Here is a 21,337-nt window from a genome sequence, read left to right on the forward strand (position 1 = left end):
TTCTAGACCCCATTTACTAAATTTAGATATTTGATGGTTGATAACATTTACATATTATGATAGCTAACATCACAAAAAGTCTTGCAGCTACAAAGCGCATCGACGAGTGGAATTTTAGCAACATAAGAATGATCTTAAAAAGTTTACAATAAAAACAACAACACAATAATAATACATCGAGCAAAGAAATAGTAAGTATGGCAATTAAGTGAACATGTAACATCACAAATTTACCAAATTTACCTAAGACCATCCGAAAACCCAAAAACAGCCTTGTTTTATCTGCCATTTTCGGTCGTATGTCACACAAACATGATAATAATTTTGAAAAAAGGAAAAGGTACTCATTCTTAAAACAAAAAATCTGTTCAGGTATAGGGCCCAGAAAACGAGACAACGAAACCTCAATTTCATTGGTGTTAGGCATTATCAGTCCGACGCGTAGTTATCATTTTAGCACAATATCGGAGAGGCATCCATCTACGAGAGAGTGACAGAAAGACTTTGTTAAAATACATATTAATCAAATTTCTCTGATACCGCATACCCTCTTAAGGCTCTCAGGAGGCATCCGCGGTATCTGGCCCAGCCAACCGTATCGCCTCCGCTTGATGGCAGTAGTCATCGGAGTTTGCTGCGTCCGTTTTCTTGTTTCTTTATTCCTAACACTGAATATTTTTCTACGTGAGGTGCCCTGTTGGATTTAGTCTTGCCTTTTCTTTCTCCGTCTGTCTCGTTTATTGCACGCATCAACATTCGTTTCGTAAATATTTTTAGCCATTCTTTCAAATTTTTAATGTTACTAAAAATCTAAATTTATAGAAAAGAAATTAATCATTTTAAAATTCCCGCATTAATTGTTTAAAAGGTTTGGGATATAGGAGACGTCTTTGTTTGGAAAATGAATTAAACAGTTTTGCGTAGGAACGCGAATCGACCTATTGCGCAATGAAAATCTACTAACTTCACTTTAGTAGTAATGCTGCGCATATCCGCATAGCCGATTAATCTAAGAACCGAATAATATTAATAACCGGTTTTTTATTAGAATATTATTTTGACTGATACTACATCCTTTATAACTCAACTTGAAAAGAAAAAAAAAACACATTTTTTATAGCTAACTTGTATTTATCACTCATGTGTAAATATCTGAAAAAACGAAAAATCGACACTGCCTTGAACACCCGAGTTGTTTAAAAGTAGTTTAAAACGTTTAATTGCTTAAATTCTGCCATAATTCACAAAAATATTTATACATGATGTCAACACATTGAAAGTCGCAATAAAATGGTATCATTATTTGATTTAGACCATAGGGTCTAAATAGTTAGGTAGAAAAAAATAAAGGGTAGAGGCAATTCGTTCTTAGAACTAATTTATACTTGCACTAGCTTCTTTCTAATGGATGGGAAGATTTCAGTGCTATTTCGCTACTGTATGTTTTGGAGAAACTCGGCAGGTGTAGTCCTCAAAATATAAATTTATTAAAATGACGCCTGTCAAACTAATGTCTCTAGTGATGGGAAATTACTGATCATTGATCATGTACCGATCAAATCGATTTTATTGTTTTTTTCATGCAAACATGAAACTCTGTTTCCGAAAATTGATATAAAAACGCAAAAACAAGTCTATTATAGTGTGTTTAAGGCAATTATTTACCAAAAAATAAGACATTTTAACTTTTTTCATGAAAAACATCAAATAGATTATTATTTTATTCGATCGATTTACATTGCTCAATTTGTTTTATCTCTAACATTTTTGCAAAATTATGTAACCTTGTAAGAACGTCGTTAATAATTAGGTTAATGTTAGTTTTTTTTTCAGTTTTAAAGCTGATTTTATATATTTATGTTGAATTATATGTCAAGCATTATATGTCAAACATGCCAATTACGAATTATTTTTCGTGTATCAATATAAATCACTCCTTAGACGTTACTACAAAGTTATGTCGTCACTCTTGCTGACAACTGTCAGTCTAATCAAGCTTTATTTTAAGGACTTTAATTAAATGCTTCAATATTTACCATGTGTAAGAAAATATTTTTTATATCCAATTCCCTGTAGCACTGAACTTCCTCTTTGATAATATTCAGAATCGATTCTTAATATAATAGTTTATTCGATTATCATAATCGGTCAGTAGGCACTTCACTACTGCACCAGCTCGAACTCGAAACTCAAACTCAAAACAAACTACGTCCTTCACCGCGACCTGTGTACTGTTGGTACACAAATACGTTGAGTGTACAACCCGCTAATGCGCAATTTGTTAATCTTGTAAATTCACGCCATCAATCACACCTCTTAGCGTCTTCTGCGCCCGTTCGCCGTCCACGAATCGTCGCGATCCGCGGTCTTGCCGCAGAAATGGAGCCCGATCTGGTCGAAAACGTGGCGGGCAACATGCCGCCTCCGTCGACCGTGCCGGACCGCTGCACGGGCGACGGCCTCGAGAGGACCCGCAGGAAGGCCAAGAAGATCGTCCGGCAGGGCAGCAGAGACAACGCCGTGGTGGTGGGCCCCATCCCCCAGCACCGCAGCTGGAAGAACAGCCGCCGGCCTCGAAACGGCCACGGACGGGGTCTGCCCAAGAAAGGTTAGAGAATACGACAAAATGTTCAGAATTCCATCTCAAATCTCACAGTAACCCTCGAGGGAATCCACAAACGTAAAAACGCTTCTCTAGAGACCGGGAAACGCGTAAATTAGCTAGAAATATGCGTGCTGAAGACGTAATCTGCTGAAAATCGCGAATGTCACAATTCTTAATTCCAACTATTACGGTTTGCAGCTGTTTCAATGAACTGTTTCTTGAAATGATCCGCGTCTCTGTTGAGATGTCTGTGTGTCCGATGCGGCAAAATACACGGCATAATCATCGCAAATATGGTGTTGTTGTTATTTTACGGCAAGAAAATGTCTTTATCTTTCGTTCAATTTAACCTTGATTTAATTTGAAAGGTTGTTTTTTTATTGTATTAATTAATCAATTGATTATTATGCACGTTGATGCACATTCTTTTATATAAAAAGACGCTGTATTAATTACCAGAATTTACATTAAATTCAGATAGCGTATGAAATTCGTTTTCATCCATTTTGAATTATATTATTATAGTGCGTTTTGCTTTTTATAGACATTTTAATAAAAATACAGTTAGCAATGCCAACGTATAGTATTGATGTTAAACCTATGTTTAAAAGTTAAATTTAAAACGTGTCAAAGTTAATTAAATGTGAAATTCGAGATTTGTTATTGTCACAATGTTCAATTTTGACTGAGGTACTTTTTGTGGTATTTTTGTCTCCGCTGCGTCAAAACGAAAAGTGAATGTACATTATGTTTTTATTATGCAATGGTCGTTCACATTTGATCTCAAAACACGTTTAAAGTATATGGTTACTTTAATTACTGCCGACATTTTGAATTACGCAACGCGCTGTTTATTTCCAACCTTTGTTTATGTTTTCGCACGCGGGTTTGAGGTTAGGCGCGGCGCCATCTTTAAAATGATTTTTACAAGAAAACATTAATTTATTTCGATTAATTACGACATTTTTTATCGTTTTAATCCGGCGTGTTATTATTTTAGGTTATGTATCGATTTGTTGTTGTTTTGGAACGAGGTATTTGTCACGTAGGCAAAGACATACGTTTTCGTGTGCGGCTACTGAGCGTGCGCGACGCATCGTCTGATTGGCTCGTGTACCAGTAACAGAGTAATAACAAAACGTGGTAACAGCTGATATAAAACACAAACCATCACGGCGTAGGCAGAGAGGATAGAACGCCATATAACTCTGTCTTTGCATCGCTGTCTTCATTTTTTCCACGTTTCCACGTTGTTAAAGATGATTTTTGTAAAAAAAATAATTTTATTAACATATGACAAAATATGTTTTTTTACATAGAACTTTTATTATATTTATCATAGAATTAAGAATAGTCCAGAAACCGCATACGCACATCAAACAGAAAGCAACTCAACTACTCATAAATGAGTAGGTTTACGTTTTGACCCATTAGTTTCATTGTAGACGTCGCTCAGTACGCAACTCCTGATTCGAATTTAACCATGCCTTTTGAAGTGTAGAAATACTGCTAGGTGCATAAAGAAACAGGATGCAATCACATTTCACGTGTAATTATCAAATGAATGAACTCTAAACTCCATTGTCAAATAAAAAAATAGAAATGTAAATAGGGGCTAGATTTCTTATTGTCCATGCGCTCTGTAGCTGCAAGACGTGTAATCTGGCTCCTATATATCATAACTGGAGACGAGAAACAAGAATTCTAACCGTCCATGCGCTCTGTAGCTGCAAGACGTGCTGGGATATATATTTATTGTACAGCGCCCTTGAGGTGATTTTCACTAAAACGGCGCTATATAAATTATCCAAATATAAATGAATGTGTTATTCACAAATGCATTACGTAAAAATTGAATTATTTTTCCATCTGTCAGATTGTCGAAAAATTAAAATGGAAATTTCGTTAGTGTTGCCAGGGTAGTAATTTTTTTTACCCTACTTCGCCCATATAATAAGAGAAATAATGAAAATTGAACCTCGAATTAAACAACGCCTTGGTGGACATTTGGCCGACATTATCTTTAAAACATAGAATATTTTTTAACATGATATAAAAATATCCGTTTTATGTAAAATAAAATTTGTTTTATATTTTAAGTTCAAAGTTCATTAATTCAATTACTCTTATTAAACGACCCTTTACTTATCTACTCTGCTGTGTCAATCAATGTTTCCGAGTGCACAATAAAGTTTTAGAAAACTTTTATTATAAAATAACGGCTGGTTGGAAGAAATTGCCATTTGGCAATAGCAATTTACGTTACGTAAAAAAAGTTATATATATATATCTTCTCGCAGTCGTCGTTCTATATTTCAGGTGAAATCATTTTTTTTTATTATTACTAGGCGGCGCGGGAGGCAAGGGCGTCTGGGGGAAGCTGGGCTCCGAACTCCTGGAAGAGTACGAGGATTTCAACGACCCTAACTACGATTCGGAGAACATGCTCAGCGGAGATGTGGAACTGAAGAGGGTCATCCCGGAACTCGCCAAGGAAGATGTTCAGGTACGCTCGCGCTAAACTCTTCGGGGCAAGTCGAGACAGAGATTAAGTTCCATTCTACGGGTTTGTAGAGCATCTTTTGTTGGAATGAAATTTTTATGTGTCTTACCCCAGTTTCGTCGCAAGGTGCGTCAAGTTTGAGTAAAAGATTTCACTTACATTACAGTAAAACCTCGTTTATACGTTCCTCGATTTCACTTTTTCCCGCTTTTTACACCGAAATGTACAGGCCCCATTTTTCTTCATACATTCTCATACAAATATTCCCCCAATGGACGTTTTTTTCATTTTTCGTAACCCCGGTTTTACGCTTGAAATTTTTCGGAATTCATTTGATGCGTCAAAAAAGCTAAAATTAAGTCGAAATAATGATGCCGCGGCCCGCACGCCACCGCGTGTGCAACGCGAATGAAGAATAAAAACAAGCAAACAACTAATAAACGATAAATTATTTTCTTAACCTGAATTCAAAGCGGGTGCAGTGTAATTGACCTTTTTGTTTAAGTGTCTTCCTTTAGGGTTAGTCTTAGTTTTCATTTGAACAAAAACGTCACATTGACTTGTACAAATCATGATACGCAGTTGGCAAACATTTAGAAACAATGAAGTTTTAATATCATTAAATTGCGATGTTTAAAACATAACAATATTTAAATTTATAAAAAAGATAGGTTAATAAGCCGCGAACTATATGACAGTTGTTTTTAGGGATGCCATAGAAAAAAAAGTGATACTGTATTAATAAAATTTCCCAACATTTAGGGGAAAAAATATTTTATATTATTTTATGCAAATTCAAAATTCTATTTTAGTTTTTTTTTATTTACACATAAAATAATTTTAACATGCTGTTTTTAAATAAAAAACAGAACACATAATATTGTTAGAAAAAATATAAAAATATTTTTAGTGAAATTATTGAAAATAGGTTAAAAAAAAGTCAATTTCCACTAATGGTTTTTACAATTTTTCTGGAAGTATATGTACACTGGGGTGAGCCGATACATTTGGCGCATTTTTCACATTTTACAAATTGTAAATCATATATTTTATATTCTTTTTTATTATTGTTTTAATAAAATTCCAGTACTGCTAAATTATTGTCTACAAAAATTTGGACAAGCTCAAAATATTGTTGATAAATTACCTGGTCCATGAAGAAGTATAGAAATTGAAAAAATAATATTTTCAGGCGTTGCCTAGTCTAGTATGTAGGTGAAATAATTAAATTAGATGAATCTCACCCGCATAAATAAAGTTTTCAGCTCTTTAACTTCACAAACATCAACAGATAAAAGAATTGGAGGAATATAGATGTTCAAATATGGGCAGAATGGTGAATGATACACAGTGTGTAAAGTGGCCACTTAAACCAGCCATTGACAGGTCATATGCCCTGTAGATGCCTGGACTTCTATATTACCTTCTCTTAAATGTTTTTCATCTCTGTTGTAATAAAAAATAAATAAAACTGTCGGTTTCACCTAAATAAATTAATCTAATCGTGTTTATGAATTTTTTTTCAGAAAAAAGCTGAGCCAATAATTTTGGAGTATTTTGAAAACGGAGATACAAACGAAGCGATGGAAAGCTTCGAAGAATTCATTCCTCCCAGCCAGAGGCACACGGTAATTATTTCATTTTAATTTTGTCCCGATGATGAGTAGCGTAGGCCTTTAACATAATGACGCACTATCTTTCAAAATTATTCAATTTTGAATACCGATGTAAACACAAAAGTTCCGAGGTTTCTTCAAATATTTTTTATTTGTCAATATTTTATCGAAATAAGCTAAAATATTTTATTTTGATGTATTTTAATCATTGCTACGATTTTTTTTTTATTCCAGTAAAATGGCTAAATAGTGAAGAGAAAATTCTGACATATAAAACAAAAACATATTTCATTTTAATATAAAAATGTGAAGATAACTTATCTAACATATTAATAAAAATTTTAAAATATAAAAACTTTAAACTGAAGAATAAAAATAATCATTCGTGAGGAGAGAAAAAAAATATTGAATGATTTGCATAAGTGATCTAAAATAAAATAAATTAGCTTATATTACGTCGTTAGTTTGTGCTAATGGCTTATGAGTACAAATCAAAAGGGAGAGGAGACGGAATGCATCCTCGCCGGACTCCTCGACATATGTCTATATCCGATGTCAATTCATCGTCCACTTTCACTGCAGCGTTTTGATGCCAGTAGATTATCCTCATATCTCTAGATGACACCGTACATTGCGCAAATATCGCAGGCAGCATCGGCAGCTTTATTCCCTCGAATGAACACGAACAGAAGGAGTTGAAAATGCGATGCATTCAACTTCGAAGGCTCGTAATCAAATAAAATAATTGATTTATATTGACACATGAAAAATCATTCGTATCTGGCATGTTAATTAATTTTTTAATACAATGCTTGACATATAAATCAACGCAATTAAATAAAATCAGCTTTAAAACAAACAAAAAACTAAAATAAACCTAATTATTAACGACGTTCTTACAAGGTTACATCATTTTGCAAAAATGTTAGAGATGGACAAATCGATCGAATAAAAAAATAGTTAATTTGTTGTTCATGAAAAAAAGTATTTAATGTCTTATTTTTTAGTAAATAATTGTCTTAAACACACTATAATAGGCTTTTTTTGCGTTTTTATATCAATTTTCGGAAACAGAGTTTCATGTTTGCATGAAAAAATCGATTTGATCGGTGCATAATCAGTGATCGGTAATTTCCCATCACTAGTGACATTAGTTTGGCAGCTGTCAATTTAATCGAGCTATATTTTAAGGACTGTAACACAATATCTTAAAGAGCAGAAAATTTTCTTTCAAATGACGCATGACTCTTACCATTTTATTTTACTTGTAGTGGTAATTTTCAAATTATTAAAAAAACGGACTCAATTCGTGTTAACATTATTTTTTCACATTTTCCACAGATATGTGAAATCATCGTTGAGATGGGGCTGGACCACAAACCTTCGCACAGAGAAATGTGTTCTATCCTCATATCGGACTTGTACGGCCATCTTCTCTCCGAAAGGGACATTGCGCAAGGTAATTAGGACTTCTGCTGTCTCGCGGTTTCCCCGCCGGGGTACGCCCCACGCCACGGCCGAATCGTCCACACGAGCGATTATTCCGTCATCAATAGCGATGTTTTACATTACACATATAAATAAAATATTTTTAAAAAACACTCCATCGAGCAATGGCCTAAGCGGCCGTATGTATGACTATCAGAACACTTTTTTTTATCTATTCATTTATTTTAAAGAATCAGTCGACAATGATATAATAACATTAAAAAAAAAAGCTTTAAAGACAGACCAGCAAAGTTTCTAAATAAGAATCATACAAATTATTATGAAAATAAAATTTTGTTATCAGTGTTACACAATTTTATTATTTTACAAGAACACAACTATAGTTTCGGGAGAGCACTCCTCCCATCGACGGGTGATATAAAACTAATATAATAAACGAAACCAACTGGTCCAAGAAGAAGTTTTAAAAATTGAAAAATTGTTTTCAGGCGTTGCCTAGTATGTGAAATAATTCAGTCAGATGAATCTCTTCGCAACAATAAAGGTTTCAGCTCTTTAACTTCACCAAAATCAACAGATGGAAGAATTGAAGAAATATGGATGTTAAAACATAGGCAAAATGGTGAATGTTACACAGTGTGTAAAGTGGCCACTTAAACCAGCCAATGACGGGTCATAAGCCCTGTAAATGCCTTGACTTCCATATTCGCTTATTTAAGGTATTCTCCATCCCTGTTGTAATTTGTTAATTTAAAAGAATTACTATGTAAAGCGTCCTTGAGGTATTTTGTTACGAGAATGGCGCTATATACAACAACAACAAACCATCACGCCGTTTCCCCGTAGGGGTAGGCAGAGAGGATAGAACGCCATAACACTCTATCTTGGCATACAGACCTCGCTTCCTCTACATTCATACATCTTCTTATGCACGCACGCCGATTATTCCTACTTTTGACACGTCCATCTTCAATTATTTGATGGACTTGATCGTGCCATGTTTTTCTCGGTCTTCCTCGTTTTCTGCATCCATCAACATTTGCATCGTAGATCCTTTTAGCCGTTCTTTCGCTGTCCATTCGCTCTACATGTCCAAACCAACGCAGCACCCCTTTCTTAATTCTGTCAATAATGCATGTCTCAGCCTTACACACTTAGTTATCCATAATAATATTAAATATAGCAAATTAAAATTGAGATTAATTTAACATAAACATTAAGTGACTAGTATTTAGCTAGGTTATAATGAAAAAGAAAAATAATGCCACTATAAGATTTTATAAATAATACGTTTTTTGGATCAATGTGAAAGCTTCAATAATCTTAATAACACCTTTATTTTATCAGTTGGTTGGAAGAAGTTGGAATTTGGCAATAAATCCACAAATGTATACTTTATATATAAATAAATAAACTAAAATACGTATCCAAAAAAAACAAAGTTAAATTTAATAATATATTTTTAAATAAAGTCATTCCTTTTCTAAAAAATAACCAGTAAGATTACATTTTTATGCATTTACAGAGTTTGTATTAAAAATATCAAATATTTGTTCGAACTTATTTCCATACCTATGCATTCTGGATATAGGTGAATGCATTTCCAAGTTGGTACGAGAATTGTTACAATAAAATAATTCTCTACTTCTAGTGCACCTACCGGGTATTCGAAGTTGAATTAGTTCAAGTAAAAATATTAAAAACAAATTTATAAAGTACCTTAAATACAAAACCGGTATTTCTTATGTATCTACTCTCACTGCCTCCACCTTCCATGGAATCATTTCTCTACAATACCGCAGAGTGCGTGCGGACCAACTACTGCTTTACAAATTTATGACAGGAATGGTTGACTGTACAGAGCTGCTCGGTTTAATAACAATACATGTGCCAGCCAGGATTTGTAGACGGCACCACCTGTTTCATGTACCAATAAGTAAAACATCGTATGTTAAAAATGCTTTTTTTCGTAGGACTTTTTCAATGTACGATACAAAATTTAAAAATATAGATTATACAAACATCACTCTGTCAGATTTAAAATTTACACTAAAAATGTATTATGTAACTTAGTAGACATTATAATAATAAATATGTACATCTCCCCCCCCCCTCCTTATCCTCTCTTCAGGCATTTTTGTCCTTATCCCGCCCAATTTACAGTAACTTAATGTTCTTAAAATTAATATTTTAAAAATCTTTGATTATTGAGTACATGAAAATAACATTTTTATATGTATAAATTGTATGTATTTATTTGTTTTGTAATATATATTTTCTTTACTAAATTTGAAAACTATGTGGAAATCTGTTATTAGTTCTGAGTTTATTCACTATATCTGTTTGTTTACTAAAAATATGTATGTAGAACTGTTGATTTCCCAAATAAAATAAAAATAAATAAATTTTAAAAAAGCAGGGCTATATATTGGCATTCATAACTCCATTTTATAAAAATGGTCTATTGCATGTACAAAAACTAAAGCAGCGTGGAACATTCACCACTCTGCCTATATTTGAGCATCTAAGCTGTCTGGATGCAGCGAGAACATATTTAAGTCCCTATTATTTTTAGTATAATTTTGAATTCTCTAGCTGTAATGTTTTTGTATAAATACATTGTATTATATAATAATGATGCCAGTCTCGACGATGTCGCGAAAGCGATGTCAAGTATCCTCGGCACGGGTAACCCCAGCGAGGTCACATTATTTTCATCATTTGTTTACAACACAAAAAAAATTAATAAATAAATAAATCGGTCGCTGTTTATTCCAAATTTGTGGATTGAAAGCATCAACCGTCATTTATTTCCACAATAAATTGCCTCCGAGATTTTCCACTGTTTTATTAATCTCCGTTCTCTCGAACGTCTCCGCAGCGTTCGAGAACCTCCTGGCCAACCTCGAGGACCTGACGCTGGACCAGCCCTCGGCCGCGGACCTGCTCGGCTGCTTCATGGCCCGCTGCGTGGGGGACGACTGCCTCCCTCCGCGCTTCATCTCCTCGCAGCTGATGGCCCAAGATCTGCACGTCCTGGCCAGGTGAGTCGGGGACTTGTCACTATCGAGACGTTAAATGGTAGACCTCGAAACCGGTTGACAATTAAGTCGGTATGTGGTTGCACACAAATATTTAATAACATTTAGGAAATAATTAGTTACATAAATCTTGACGATGAAGCTTGTTTGCTTTGAAACAGGTGTTAACAAAAATACTGGTTAAAAACAAAGTCGTTTTATTTAAATTAATTTCAACAGAGAGGGAAAACATTTCTGAGAAGGAAATATGGGAGTCTGGGCATTTATAGGGCTTATGACCTGTCATTGGCTGGCTTAAGTGGCCACTTTACACACTGTGTAACATTCACCATTCTGCCCATGTTTGAACATCCGCATTCAGTCAACTCTTCCATCTTTTGACTTTTATGAAGTAAAAGAGCTGAAACCTTTATCACGTGGGTGAGATTTATCCGGCTGAACCAAATCACCTACTAGACCAATGACAAATGACAGGTCATAAACCCTGTAAATGCCTAGACTTCCATATTCCCTTCTCAAAAATGTTTTCCCTCTCGGTTGAAATAAATATAAATATGAACAACACCCTAGGGATGAAATCCAGCCAGTCTGCAAGCATTTGGACATAATCAAACATTGTTGTTTTATTTATTTTACTATAGGCCTTATTTATAAATTGAGTATAAAGTTAAGCTTGAAATAGTGGTAGGATTTTTTAATATTTTTTTTTATTAAATTGAAAACATATTATACATAATTATATACAATATTCCCAAGGAGTTTTTAAAAAAAAAACTCATTTAGGGACATACAGATAACAAATTCATTTAAAGACGTTTTTATATTTTAAACTATAATATTATTTACAAAAGCAGAAAAATTAAAATTATGATATACTACAAATTAAAATGATGGTGTAGCAAAAAGTATTACTTATAAACCTCGCATAGAGTTAAACTCGGTTTAAATCTGGGACAGCGACCATAGAAACTTATACCTGCACATTATGTGGTATAGCGCTGGAATAAGCACGCGATCTGTCAAAAGTCATATTTTTCTGTAATCAAAATAAAATAGTTTGTCACATTATTTTTCAATTTTATTTTATTTTTATTTATTTATACTTTTACATTGTTTGTATTCTTTTTTTTATACGGAATAAAGTTCCCTCACTGGGGTGTCCCGTGCCGAGGGAAACATTTTACAAAATGTGAAACATGCCTAAGATATTCAACAAAGTTAACATAACAATAACAATAAAAAAAAACGTAATTAAACTAATTATCATTAACATAATAAACAATATAAAATAAAAATATTCATAAAAAACATAACCAATTTATACAGACCAATTAAAAAAAAATAATAAACAGTGCATACATTTTACCTATTTGGCTTGATCCACTCGTCGATCCGTGCGCAACCCACCTCCACTATCCATTTCTTGATAGCAATTTTATATTGTGAGAACTTGCTAATTGTCCTTATGAACAATGGAAGTAGATTTTACACTTTAACCGAGTAGTAGGCCAATCCTCTTTGACCGAAGGTTGTATTTATTGTTTTTGCAGCATCAGGGTGGAATATCTAGTGACTCTTGTATTTGTAACGGAAGGTAGAGAATAATGTTTACACTGACAGTAGTCTCCATTTGACTTTGACATTTGTTTGATGTTATAAAAGTTGCTGCGCACGCGCACATATCAGTGTTGACTGTTAAGCATGAAATAACCTGTGAATTGTTATTCTAGGTAATAAATATTTTTACAAGTAAGCTTTTTTTATATCAATGAGGAACTCCAGCCCAACCTGGAATCAAATTTTAAAAATGTTTTCGTGTACACGTGAATATTTAAAAATTTTGGAGCAGGATGAAATATCTCAAAAACGCACGCAAAAATAAATAAAAAAATAGTAGTCATTTTAAAATCGTAAATAATGACGTCACTCCTTATATCTGCGCGTAGTATTTCCGGTTTCCGCTTTAAAGCCCCCGCACCTTGTAAGGAACGTTTTGACCATAGAAAAAAAAAGAGTATAATTTGTATAATTTGACATTTCAACCAGAGATTATGTCAACTTTCTAGGTTTTTCTTAATGGAAACGTTCGTAAAAACAACCATAACATAGAAATGAGCAAATTACGATCAACTAAATAATCAAAACAATATTCCATAGATTCTTGTCAGGTCAGTGAAAGTAAGAACGCCAACCGTTTCATGACGTCACTACTGAAAAGTGACACACTGATTACAGTCATTTGGCTCGGTATTTGATAAATGTAACTTTAAAAAAAATATTTTTGCTTAGTTAAATAGTACGCTAATAGGAAAAAAAATTAGAAAACAGTGGAATTCCTCGTTATAAATAGTTAAACCGGGTATAGTTATTTCTTAATGTAAACCTGTTCTTAAGTAATGCCCTACAATAAATAACGACAAAGTCAGTGCTTCAAATATAAAACTTATATTCACCATTTTGTTTTACTTTAGGTGTTAATTTTTAAATTTGAAAAACCAGATAATCTGTTTTAACGCCCGATAATGAGTTAATTTCTGCTCTTTCCACAGACAAGCTCTCGGCAAGGCCAACACTCTCCTCTCTATGAAGCACGGCTTGGTGAGATTGGACAGCATCTGGGGAGTCGGCGGGAGTCTAAGGTAACTACCAGTTTCCCAACGCTGGCTGATGCGGCAAACTTCCGTCATCATCACCAAAGTACTTTCGAAACGACCCAAATTTTTACCGGACACGAGCTATGAGAAGTTACCTATATAGGTTTAAATGAAGGAATGATGACTATTGTCCACGCGATGATATTTCTTCACAGAGTATCGAACATCTGTTATTTCAGTGCCCATTTTTCAGTTTGCAACGCCATAATCTTGAAGCAGAATGCAGGAAAGATGGAATATCCTTAACAGATATCCACACTGTAGTTAGAAGTAGTTATCACGCGCCATTGTTCTTGGACTTTGCAACAATGGTGATTGGACTCAAAAAGGTAATAAACCAAAATCAGTGATCGAACGTCCCATTTCCGCGTCCTCGAAGAGCCGCCGGGCATGCTCCCAAGTCGGGTTCGCGTCATAGGCTGCCGACGAACAGTCAACAGCGGACGTCCAGAATGTCGAGAAGCCGACGCCTTCTCAAGTAGGCGAGCGCGGTTAAGGGTCTCGGAGGCAACCAGCTCCGCTTGATGGCAGTTGTCACCGGAGTTTGTTGCGTCCATTCTCTTATTTCACATTATTGTCCTTAAAATATTGCTTGATCAGAATGAATGTTGTCAGCAAAAGTGACGACGTAACTCTGTAGTAACGTCTAAGGAGTGATTTATATTGACACATGAAAAAGCATTCGTATCTGGCGTGTTAATTTATTTTTTTAATTCAATCTTCATCTCTGTTGTAATATGTTAATAAATATATAAAATCAGCGCATTATTAACGACGTACTTACAAGGTTACATCATTTCGCAAACATGTTAGAGATGGGACAAATTGATCAACGTAAAGCGATTGAATAAAAAAATTATTCATTTGATGTTGTTCATGAAAAAAAGTATAAATGTCTTATTTTCCAACTGTTGTGTGGATTTGATTATTTATCTTCTCACAAAGGTGCTATTATCTCAGCATAACTACGTTCAAATGTTCTCCATCTCTGTTGTAATACGTTAATCTTAATTACTCCCTAGAGGGTAAAACCCAGTGCTGGTCCACAAAAATTTGACCAACCAAAAATATTGTTGAAATAACTTTCATTTGTGTTTTTTCTTTCTCTCCAGGCCTGTCAAGTCGCTGGTGCGCCAGATGAACCTGCTGCTGAAGGAGTTCCTCAGTTCGGGGGACGTTCGCGAGGCCCAGCGCTGTCTGCGCGACCTCGAGGTCCCGCACTTCCACCACGAGCTGGTCTACGAGGTGAGCCATCCACACGCTACTACCCACGAGGGCGGTCTTCTCATTCCCACTGTGAGATCGGTCACTTCATTCCAGTGAACACATGACGACGTTTATTACGAGCGATTTCACAAAAAATTACACTAAGATGTATTGGAATTTCAAGGATTATAACAAAGTTATAATCCTTGAAATTTAGCTTGATTAAAATGACAGCTGCCAAACTAATGTCTATAGTGATAGGAAATTACTGATCACCGATCATCGATCAAATCGATTTTATTAGTTTTTTCATGCAAACATGAAACTCTGTTTCCGAAAATTGATATAAAAATGCAAAAACAAGCCTATTTTTATTTATTTTATTTAATGCACAAAATACACAATTTTACATAGACACAATTATATGTATTTTATGTCCTGACTTGTTAGAAAATTCCGTGTTAAGTCGGGACTCTTCGATATGTAAATCAAAAATATTTATTTACATTTTTTTTTATTTATTTACAATTTTAAAAAACCCTTTAGGGTTACATTAGAAATTTAATATTGTCTAGTCATTTTATGTCTCGTCTAGTCTAGTTAGTTCAGTCATCATGTGCTTTTTCAGATTGATTTTAAATTTGTCTCCATTAAAAGTTTTCAAGTAGTAAGGTAGGTCGTTGTAGTGTTTTATTAAAACAATATACAGGTAATCAAAAACAATATGCAAAATAATAATAGAAAAATATACAAAATAATAATAGAATCTCGTTTGTTTGCTTGCAGACGGTCGTGATGGCCCTGGAAGCGGTCAGCAGCACCGTGGAGCAGCAGCTGGTGGAGCTCCTGACCTCCTTCAGCGACAGCTGCCTCATCACCATGGACATGATGGAGAGGGTAACCTGGCAACTTAGTTTAACCGTGTCCGAATACAGTCCCGTGCGTGATATAGAACCAGAATCCCGGATGAGTGTTTTCCATGAGATGGATACGTCGATTTTCTTTTCATAGCTGACGCTTAATCGGGCGGTACACCAATACACCAACTGTAATTCAATTCAACAATATTTTGGTGTTTGTGAAGTTAAAGAGCTGAAACCTTTATTTATGCGGGCGAGATTCATCTAAATGAATTATTTCACCTACATACTAGACTAGGCGACGCCTGAAAATGTTATTTTTTCAATTTCTATACTTCTTCATGGACCAGGTGGATTTATCCACGATATTTTGAGTTTATCCAAATTTTTGTAGACAAGGACTGGATTCAACTCCCTGGGTAGCTGTTTATATTAACATATTACAACAGAGACGAAGAACATTTAAGAGAAGGTAATATAGAAGTCCAGGCATCTACAGGGCTTATGACCTGTCAATGGCTGCTTTAAGTGGCCACTTTACACACTGTGTAACATTCACCATTCTGCCTGTATTTGAACATCTACATTCCTTCAATTCTTTCATCTGTTGATGTTTGTGAAGTTAAAGAGCTGAAACCTTTATTTATGCGGGTGAGATTCATCTAATTGAATTATTTCACCTACATACTAGACTAGGCGACGCCTGAAAATGTTATTTTTTCAATTTCTATACTTCTTCATGGACCAGGTGGATTTATCCACGATATTTTGAGTTTATCCAAATTTTTGTAGACAAGGACTGGATTCAACTCCCTGGGTAGCTGTTTATATTAACATATTACAACAGAGACGAAGAACATTTAAGAGAAGGTAATATAGAAGTCCAGGCATCTACAGGGCTTATGACCTGTCAATGGCTGCTTTAAGTGGCCACTTTACACACTGTGTAACATTCACCATTCTGCCTGTATTTGAACATCTACATTCCTTCAATTCTTTCATCTGTTGATGTTTGTGAAGTTAAAGAGCTGAAACCTTTATTTATGCGGGCGAGATTCATCTAAATGAATTATTTCACCTACATACTAGACTAGGCGACGCCTGAAAATGTTATTTTTTCCATTTCTATACTTCTTCATGGACCAGGTGGATTTATCAACGATATTTTGAGTTTGTCCAAATTTTTGTAGACATGTACTGGATTCAACTCCCCGGGGAGCTGTTAACATTAACATATTACAACAGAGATGAAGAACATTTTAAAGAATCCTCAACAGATGAAAGAATTTCTATACTATACTTCTTCATGGACCAGGTGGATTTATCGACAATATTTTGAGTTTATCCAAATTTTTGTAGACAAGGACTGGATTCAACTCCCTAGGGAGCTGTTAACATTAACATATTACAACAGAGATGAAGAACATTTAAAAGAATCCTCAACAGATGAAAGAATTTCTATACTTCTTCATGGACCAGATGGAGGATAAAACAGTAATTGAAAGTAAACAGTGTTTGACAAAAAGCCAAGTAAAATAATGAAATTAACGGCAAAATAAATGACAGTGGAATTGATTCGGTATGCACTGCTTTAATACCAGCAGAGTACTATTACTGCCCTACTGGCGTACTGGTGTTTTATAACAAGCTTTTTCAGTAGTGGTATACCGGAAGACTCAGATGTTTTTAGCAATAATGGAATGTGAATATTTATTTATTTATATATACGCCCAATGAACAGTGGCAATGGTATTATATACAGGGCCCAGTTATTTACAAACAAAACCAAGCACAGCGACAAAAGCATCCGACAGAACCGTTATGTGTTTGTTGCTTACCAACATCGCTGCGTTCTATGAAATATAGTGATAGGGCGTCTCTATATGTTACGCATTATTGCTCTGAGTTTTGGAGTAGATTTAAAGTAACCAGCGACCAGTTTCACTCCTTTATTTCTATAGTAAATTACAGTCGACTTCCACGGAGAATTTTAACCAACAAACTTGAAATGCGCAGTGGTTTCACAGGGTGTGTATTTTGGCAGGGATTCCTCCGCGTGTTTGACGACATGGCGGACATAGTGCTGGACGTGCCGCTGGCGTACATCACGCTGAACCGCTTCATGGAGCGCTGCTCCGGGCGCAAGATCGTCACGGACCGCGTGCACAGCAAGATGCCGACCAGGTGACTGACTTCATTATTCAGTACTCGGATTGCCGTTGAAATTTTGCTGTACTATGAGTTACCCGGAGAAATAGAAAGCTTTGAAATAATTCAAATTACAGCAAAACCTCGTTTTTGCGTTCCTCAATTTTACGTTTTCCCGCCTCTTACACCGAAATGTTAAGCACCCATTTTTCTTCCTACATTCTCATACAAATATTCCCCCCAATTAATGTTCATCACCCCGGCTTTACGTTAAAAAAATTTTGGAATTCATTTGATGCATCAAAAAAGCCAAAATTATGTCGTAATAATAATGCCGCGGCCCGCGCGCCACCGCGTGCGCCACGCGAATGAAGAATAAAAACAGGTAAACAACTAATAAAAGATAAATTATTGTCTCAACCTAAATTCAAAGCAGGTGCAGTGTAATCGACCTTCTTGTTTAAGTGTCTTCCTTTAGGGTTAGTCTTAGTTTTCATTTGAACAAAAACGTCATATTGACTTGTACAAATCATGATACGCAGTTGACAAACGTTTAGGAACAATAAAGTTTTAATATCATTAAATTGCGATGTTTAAAACATAACAATAGAAATATTTAAAGTTAAAAAAAAAAATGGTTTAAAAAGTTGTCATGAAAGTGAAACAATTTTGCCGCGATCTATTTGACAGTTGTTTTTAGTGATGCCATAGAAAAAAAAGTGATACCGTATAAATAAAATATCCCAACATTTAGGGGAAAAATTATTGTGTGTTATTTTATGGAAATTCAAAACTCTATTTTTGTTTTTTTTTTTTTATTTACACATTAAATAATTTTAACACGCTGTTTTAAAATCAAATAAAAAAGAACAGATTACATAACATTGTTTAAAAATAGGTAAAAAAATATTGTCAATTTCCACTTATCACCGTTTTACAATTTTTCTGGAAGAATATGTACACCAGTGGCGAATGGTGATTTTATTTACAGGTAAGCTATAAAAAAATCATATATTTGTACCTACATATGAGGTACATAATATAATGTAAGTAATATACACTGTGTATATTTTTCTGTGGTTCTGTGTGATACAACAACTCTCATCCATGAAATCAACTCAAACGACATAACTTCGTGATAGATTATATTATTCATTACTTTAATATAAAACTCGTTAAAAAATAGCACTATGAATTCAGTCGATACTAGGTATTCAATTGAAATGTCAACTGGCCGAATTGTTCTGAAATTAATAGTGCGAAAAACGGCCGCGTCGAGCGCCATATGTCCTGCAATATGACGCATGAAAGTAATTATGGTCTTACGTCAAAAGTACCATCTCAAAGAAAAATAGCCCTTAAGAAGTAATGTTTGAAATACTGTTTTCCAAATCAAGAATCTTCAAATAATTTGCGTAATCTGCAAGTTTAATTTAGGAGAAAAAACCCGCCCTGGGGTTAATACATTCAAAATATAGTATACTTATTTGTATGAAAAAATAAGCTGGAATAGTCGGCTAGTTTCTTGGCTCTCCGCAGGCGCTGGACGCACTTTTTTAAATATTAATATTTATAATAGGATAAAAATACGAACGGTGCAAATGATTTAAAATAAATGGTAATTATTTATTTGTTTCTGTAAATAAAGTTACAGTAAAACATTATTATGACAAGTCGAATATAATGGTAAGCTGCGTATAATCGCTTATATACACGGTTCGCCCCTGATGTACTCTATAGTGCAGCAAATCAATTTTGTTTTTATGTAATTCCTACTTTTTCCATACATTTTTCATTTCCTCACTTTAGCGTTTTACTCAGTTTTACACTTTTTTTCTTGCTGTCTTGAAAAACATAAAAAGAGGGTTTTACTGTAATTTGAAAAAAATATGTTTTTGAGAAATTTCGATTAAGAATTGTGATGTTATTAAATGTTTATATTAGTTCTAAAGATGTTATGAACTAACTTGACAAAGCGTAAATTAATTAAAAACATTGTTTTTTTGTTTACAGGGGCCGGAAAAGATTTGTGTCGGAAGGCGACGGCGGCGCCCTGAAGGACCACTCGCTCGTGCTGCGCGACTAACAACTCAAACAACCAAAAAATAAAATTAAAAAACCGCAAAAAAATAACGTCCTCAGACTCCTGAACATCCGAAGTCGAATTCCGGGGCTCGGGGACACGAACCGACGCGCATAGAGGCCGCCCACGCTACACCCGCACACCCACAGCGACAATAATATTTTCGACTCGACGAAAATCAAAACACACGGTCTCTAAAGCGACGGCTATTTGAAAAAGAAAAAAAATCGGTCGGCTGCATCTCGGATTCCGAAAAATTAACGCATTTAAAAATTAAAAACATTCCTTCTTTTCGTGCAGGCCGTTTGATTCGACGCGCATTATTTTTGTTGTTCGCACTGCTAAAATCCTAAGCGCAACTTTTTTTAATTTTGCGTCACTTTGACGTGAATTTCATGACAATGAGTGCGGGCTGTTTAATTTTACGCGTGTTACCGTCCGCTCGGCTGCGCTTCACACCAACAGCGGCAGATTGTTCAATGTAATTCGGTAAAAAAATATATTATTTTAGGCGTGCACACGTTACCTGTATTTTTGCAACCATAGGCGGCTGCTTATGACATTTCCAGCGATAGTGTTATGTGAGAGACAGCCCACTCATCGGAACATTGTGTCCATCATCAAAATTTGGATGGCCATGACTATTACCGAGTAGCAGCTCTCGGAGGCAGCGGTCCTTCATCCCCTCACCCTCCACCCGATCCTGCCTTGGGTTGCAACAACAAGGTGATCATCGCAAGTAATAACGAGCCTGTGAGAGCCAGTGACAACTCGGAGTAATATACCTCACCTCACTCCTAAATCACATGTTCCTATGTATCACAGAAAAAAAATCGACAAACAATGCGAGTTTTCCGACCATAGACTACGGTGGCTTAATGGTTAGAGCGTCCGCCTATCAAGCGGAGGTTTTGGGTTCGAATCCCAATCGTGGTCAACGTTTTAATTGAATCGATGATAAAAACACAGGAAAGCTCGGTATTTTCATTAAAAAGTATCTGGAAAAAGCGACCGCCTTAAATTTCTTGCATCTGTTGATTTGAGCTGTAAAATCTTCCCCAGTCTCTGTTGAGACGTCCCGTCTGTGTCGACGTGGCGCATGTCTATGCGGATTCGGACGCACTCGGAATGTTGCCTGTATTTTTTTAATATAGTAGTTATCGGATTAAAAA

The 21,337-nt window shown here is 35.1% G+C and overlaps 1 protein-coding gene and 1 non-coding gene across 4 annotated transcripts; both read left to right on the forward strand.

Annotated features, from left to right (window-relative positions):
* The first annotated feature begins 2,209 nt into the window (after positions 1–2,209).
* Positions 2,210–20,212, forward strand: LOC148277776 (programmed cell death protein 4-like). 3 transcript variants are annotated; one of them, XR_015823371.1, is made up of 10 exons: positions 2,210–2,608; positions 4,954–5,111; positions 6,635–6,736; positions 8,066–8,183; positions 11,055–11,217; positions 13,764–13,853; positions 14,981–15,113; positions 15,861–16,284; positions 17,081–18,118; positions 20,096–20,212. XR_015823371.1 is itself a non-coding variant. In XM_088232413.1 (10 exons), the coding sequence occupies exons 1-10, from the start codon at positions 2,380–2,382 to the stop codon at positions 20,166–20,168; spliced, it is 1,317 nt and encodes a 438-aa protein (XP_088088539.1). In that variant the 5' UTR covers positions 2,210–2,379; the 3' UTR covers positions 20,169–20,212. The 3 variants fall into 3 exon arrangements, 1 of the variants encoding a protein (XP_088088539.1); XR_015823372.1 differs by having other exon boundaries at positions 15,861–16,165; positions 16,563–18,118; XM_088232413.1 differs by having other exon boundaries at positions 15,861–15,971; positions 17,979–18,118.
* An 816-nt stretch (positions 20,213–21,028) lies between these two features.
* Positions 21,029–21,102, forward strand: TRNAD-AUC (transfer RNA aspartic acid (anticodon AUC)). The gene has a single exon. It is a non-coding gene; the product is annotated as a tRNA-Asp (tRNA).
* The last annotated feature ends 235 nt before the right edge of the window (positions 21,103–21,337 follow it).

This window comes from Micrasema longulum, unplaced genomic scaffold (assembly GCF_059751315.1).
Source record: "Micrasema longulum isolate JH-2025_06_02 unplaced genomic scaffold, ASM5975131v1 h1tg000982l, whole genome shotgun sequence".
Classification (NCBI taxonomy): Eukaryota; Metazoa; Arthropoda; class Insecta; order Trichoptera; family Brachycentridae; genus Micrasema; species Micrasema longulum.

What these genes read in the sequence shown, in the direction of transcription:
- LOC148277776 (XM_088232413.1), top strand. Translation starts at nt 2,380, where the DNA reads ATGGAGCCCGATCTGGTCGAAAACGTGGCGGGCAACATGCCGCCTCCG. An exon ending in CGAAAGGGACATTGCGCAAG is followed by an intron (nt 8,184 to 11,054) that starts GTAATTAGGACT and finishes ACGTCTCCGCAG; the next exon opens with CGTTCGAGAACCTCCTGGCC. An exon ending in CACAGCAAGATGCCGACCAG is followed by an intron (nt 18,119 to 20,095) that starts GTGACTGACTTC and finishes TTTTGTTTACAG; the next exon opens with GGGCCGGAAAAGATTTGTGT.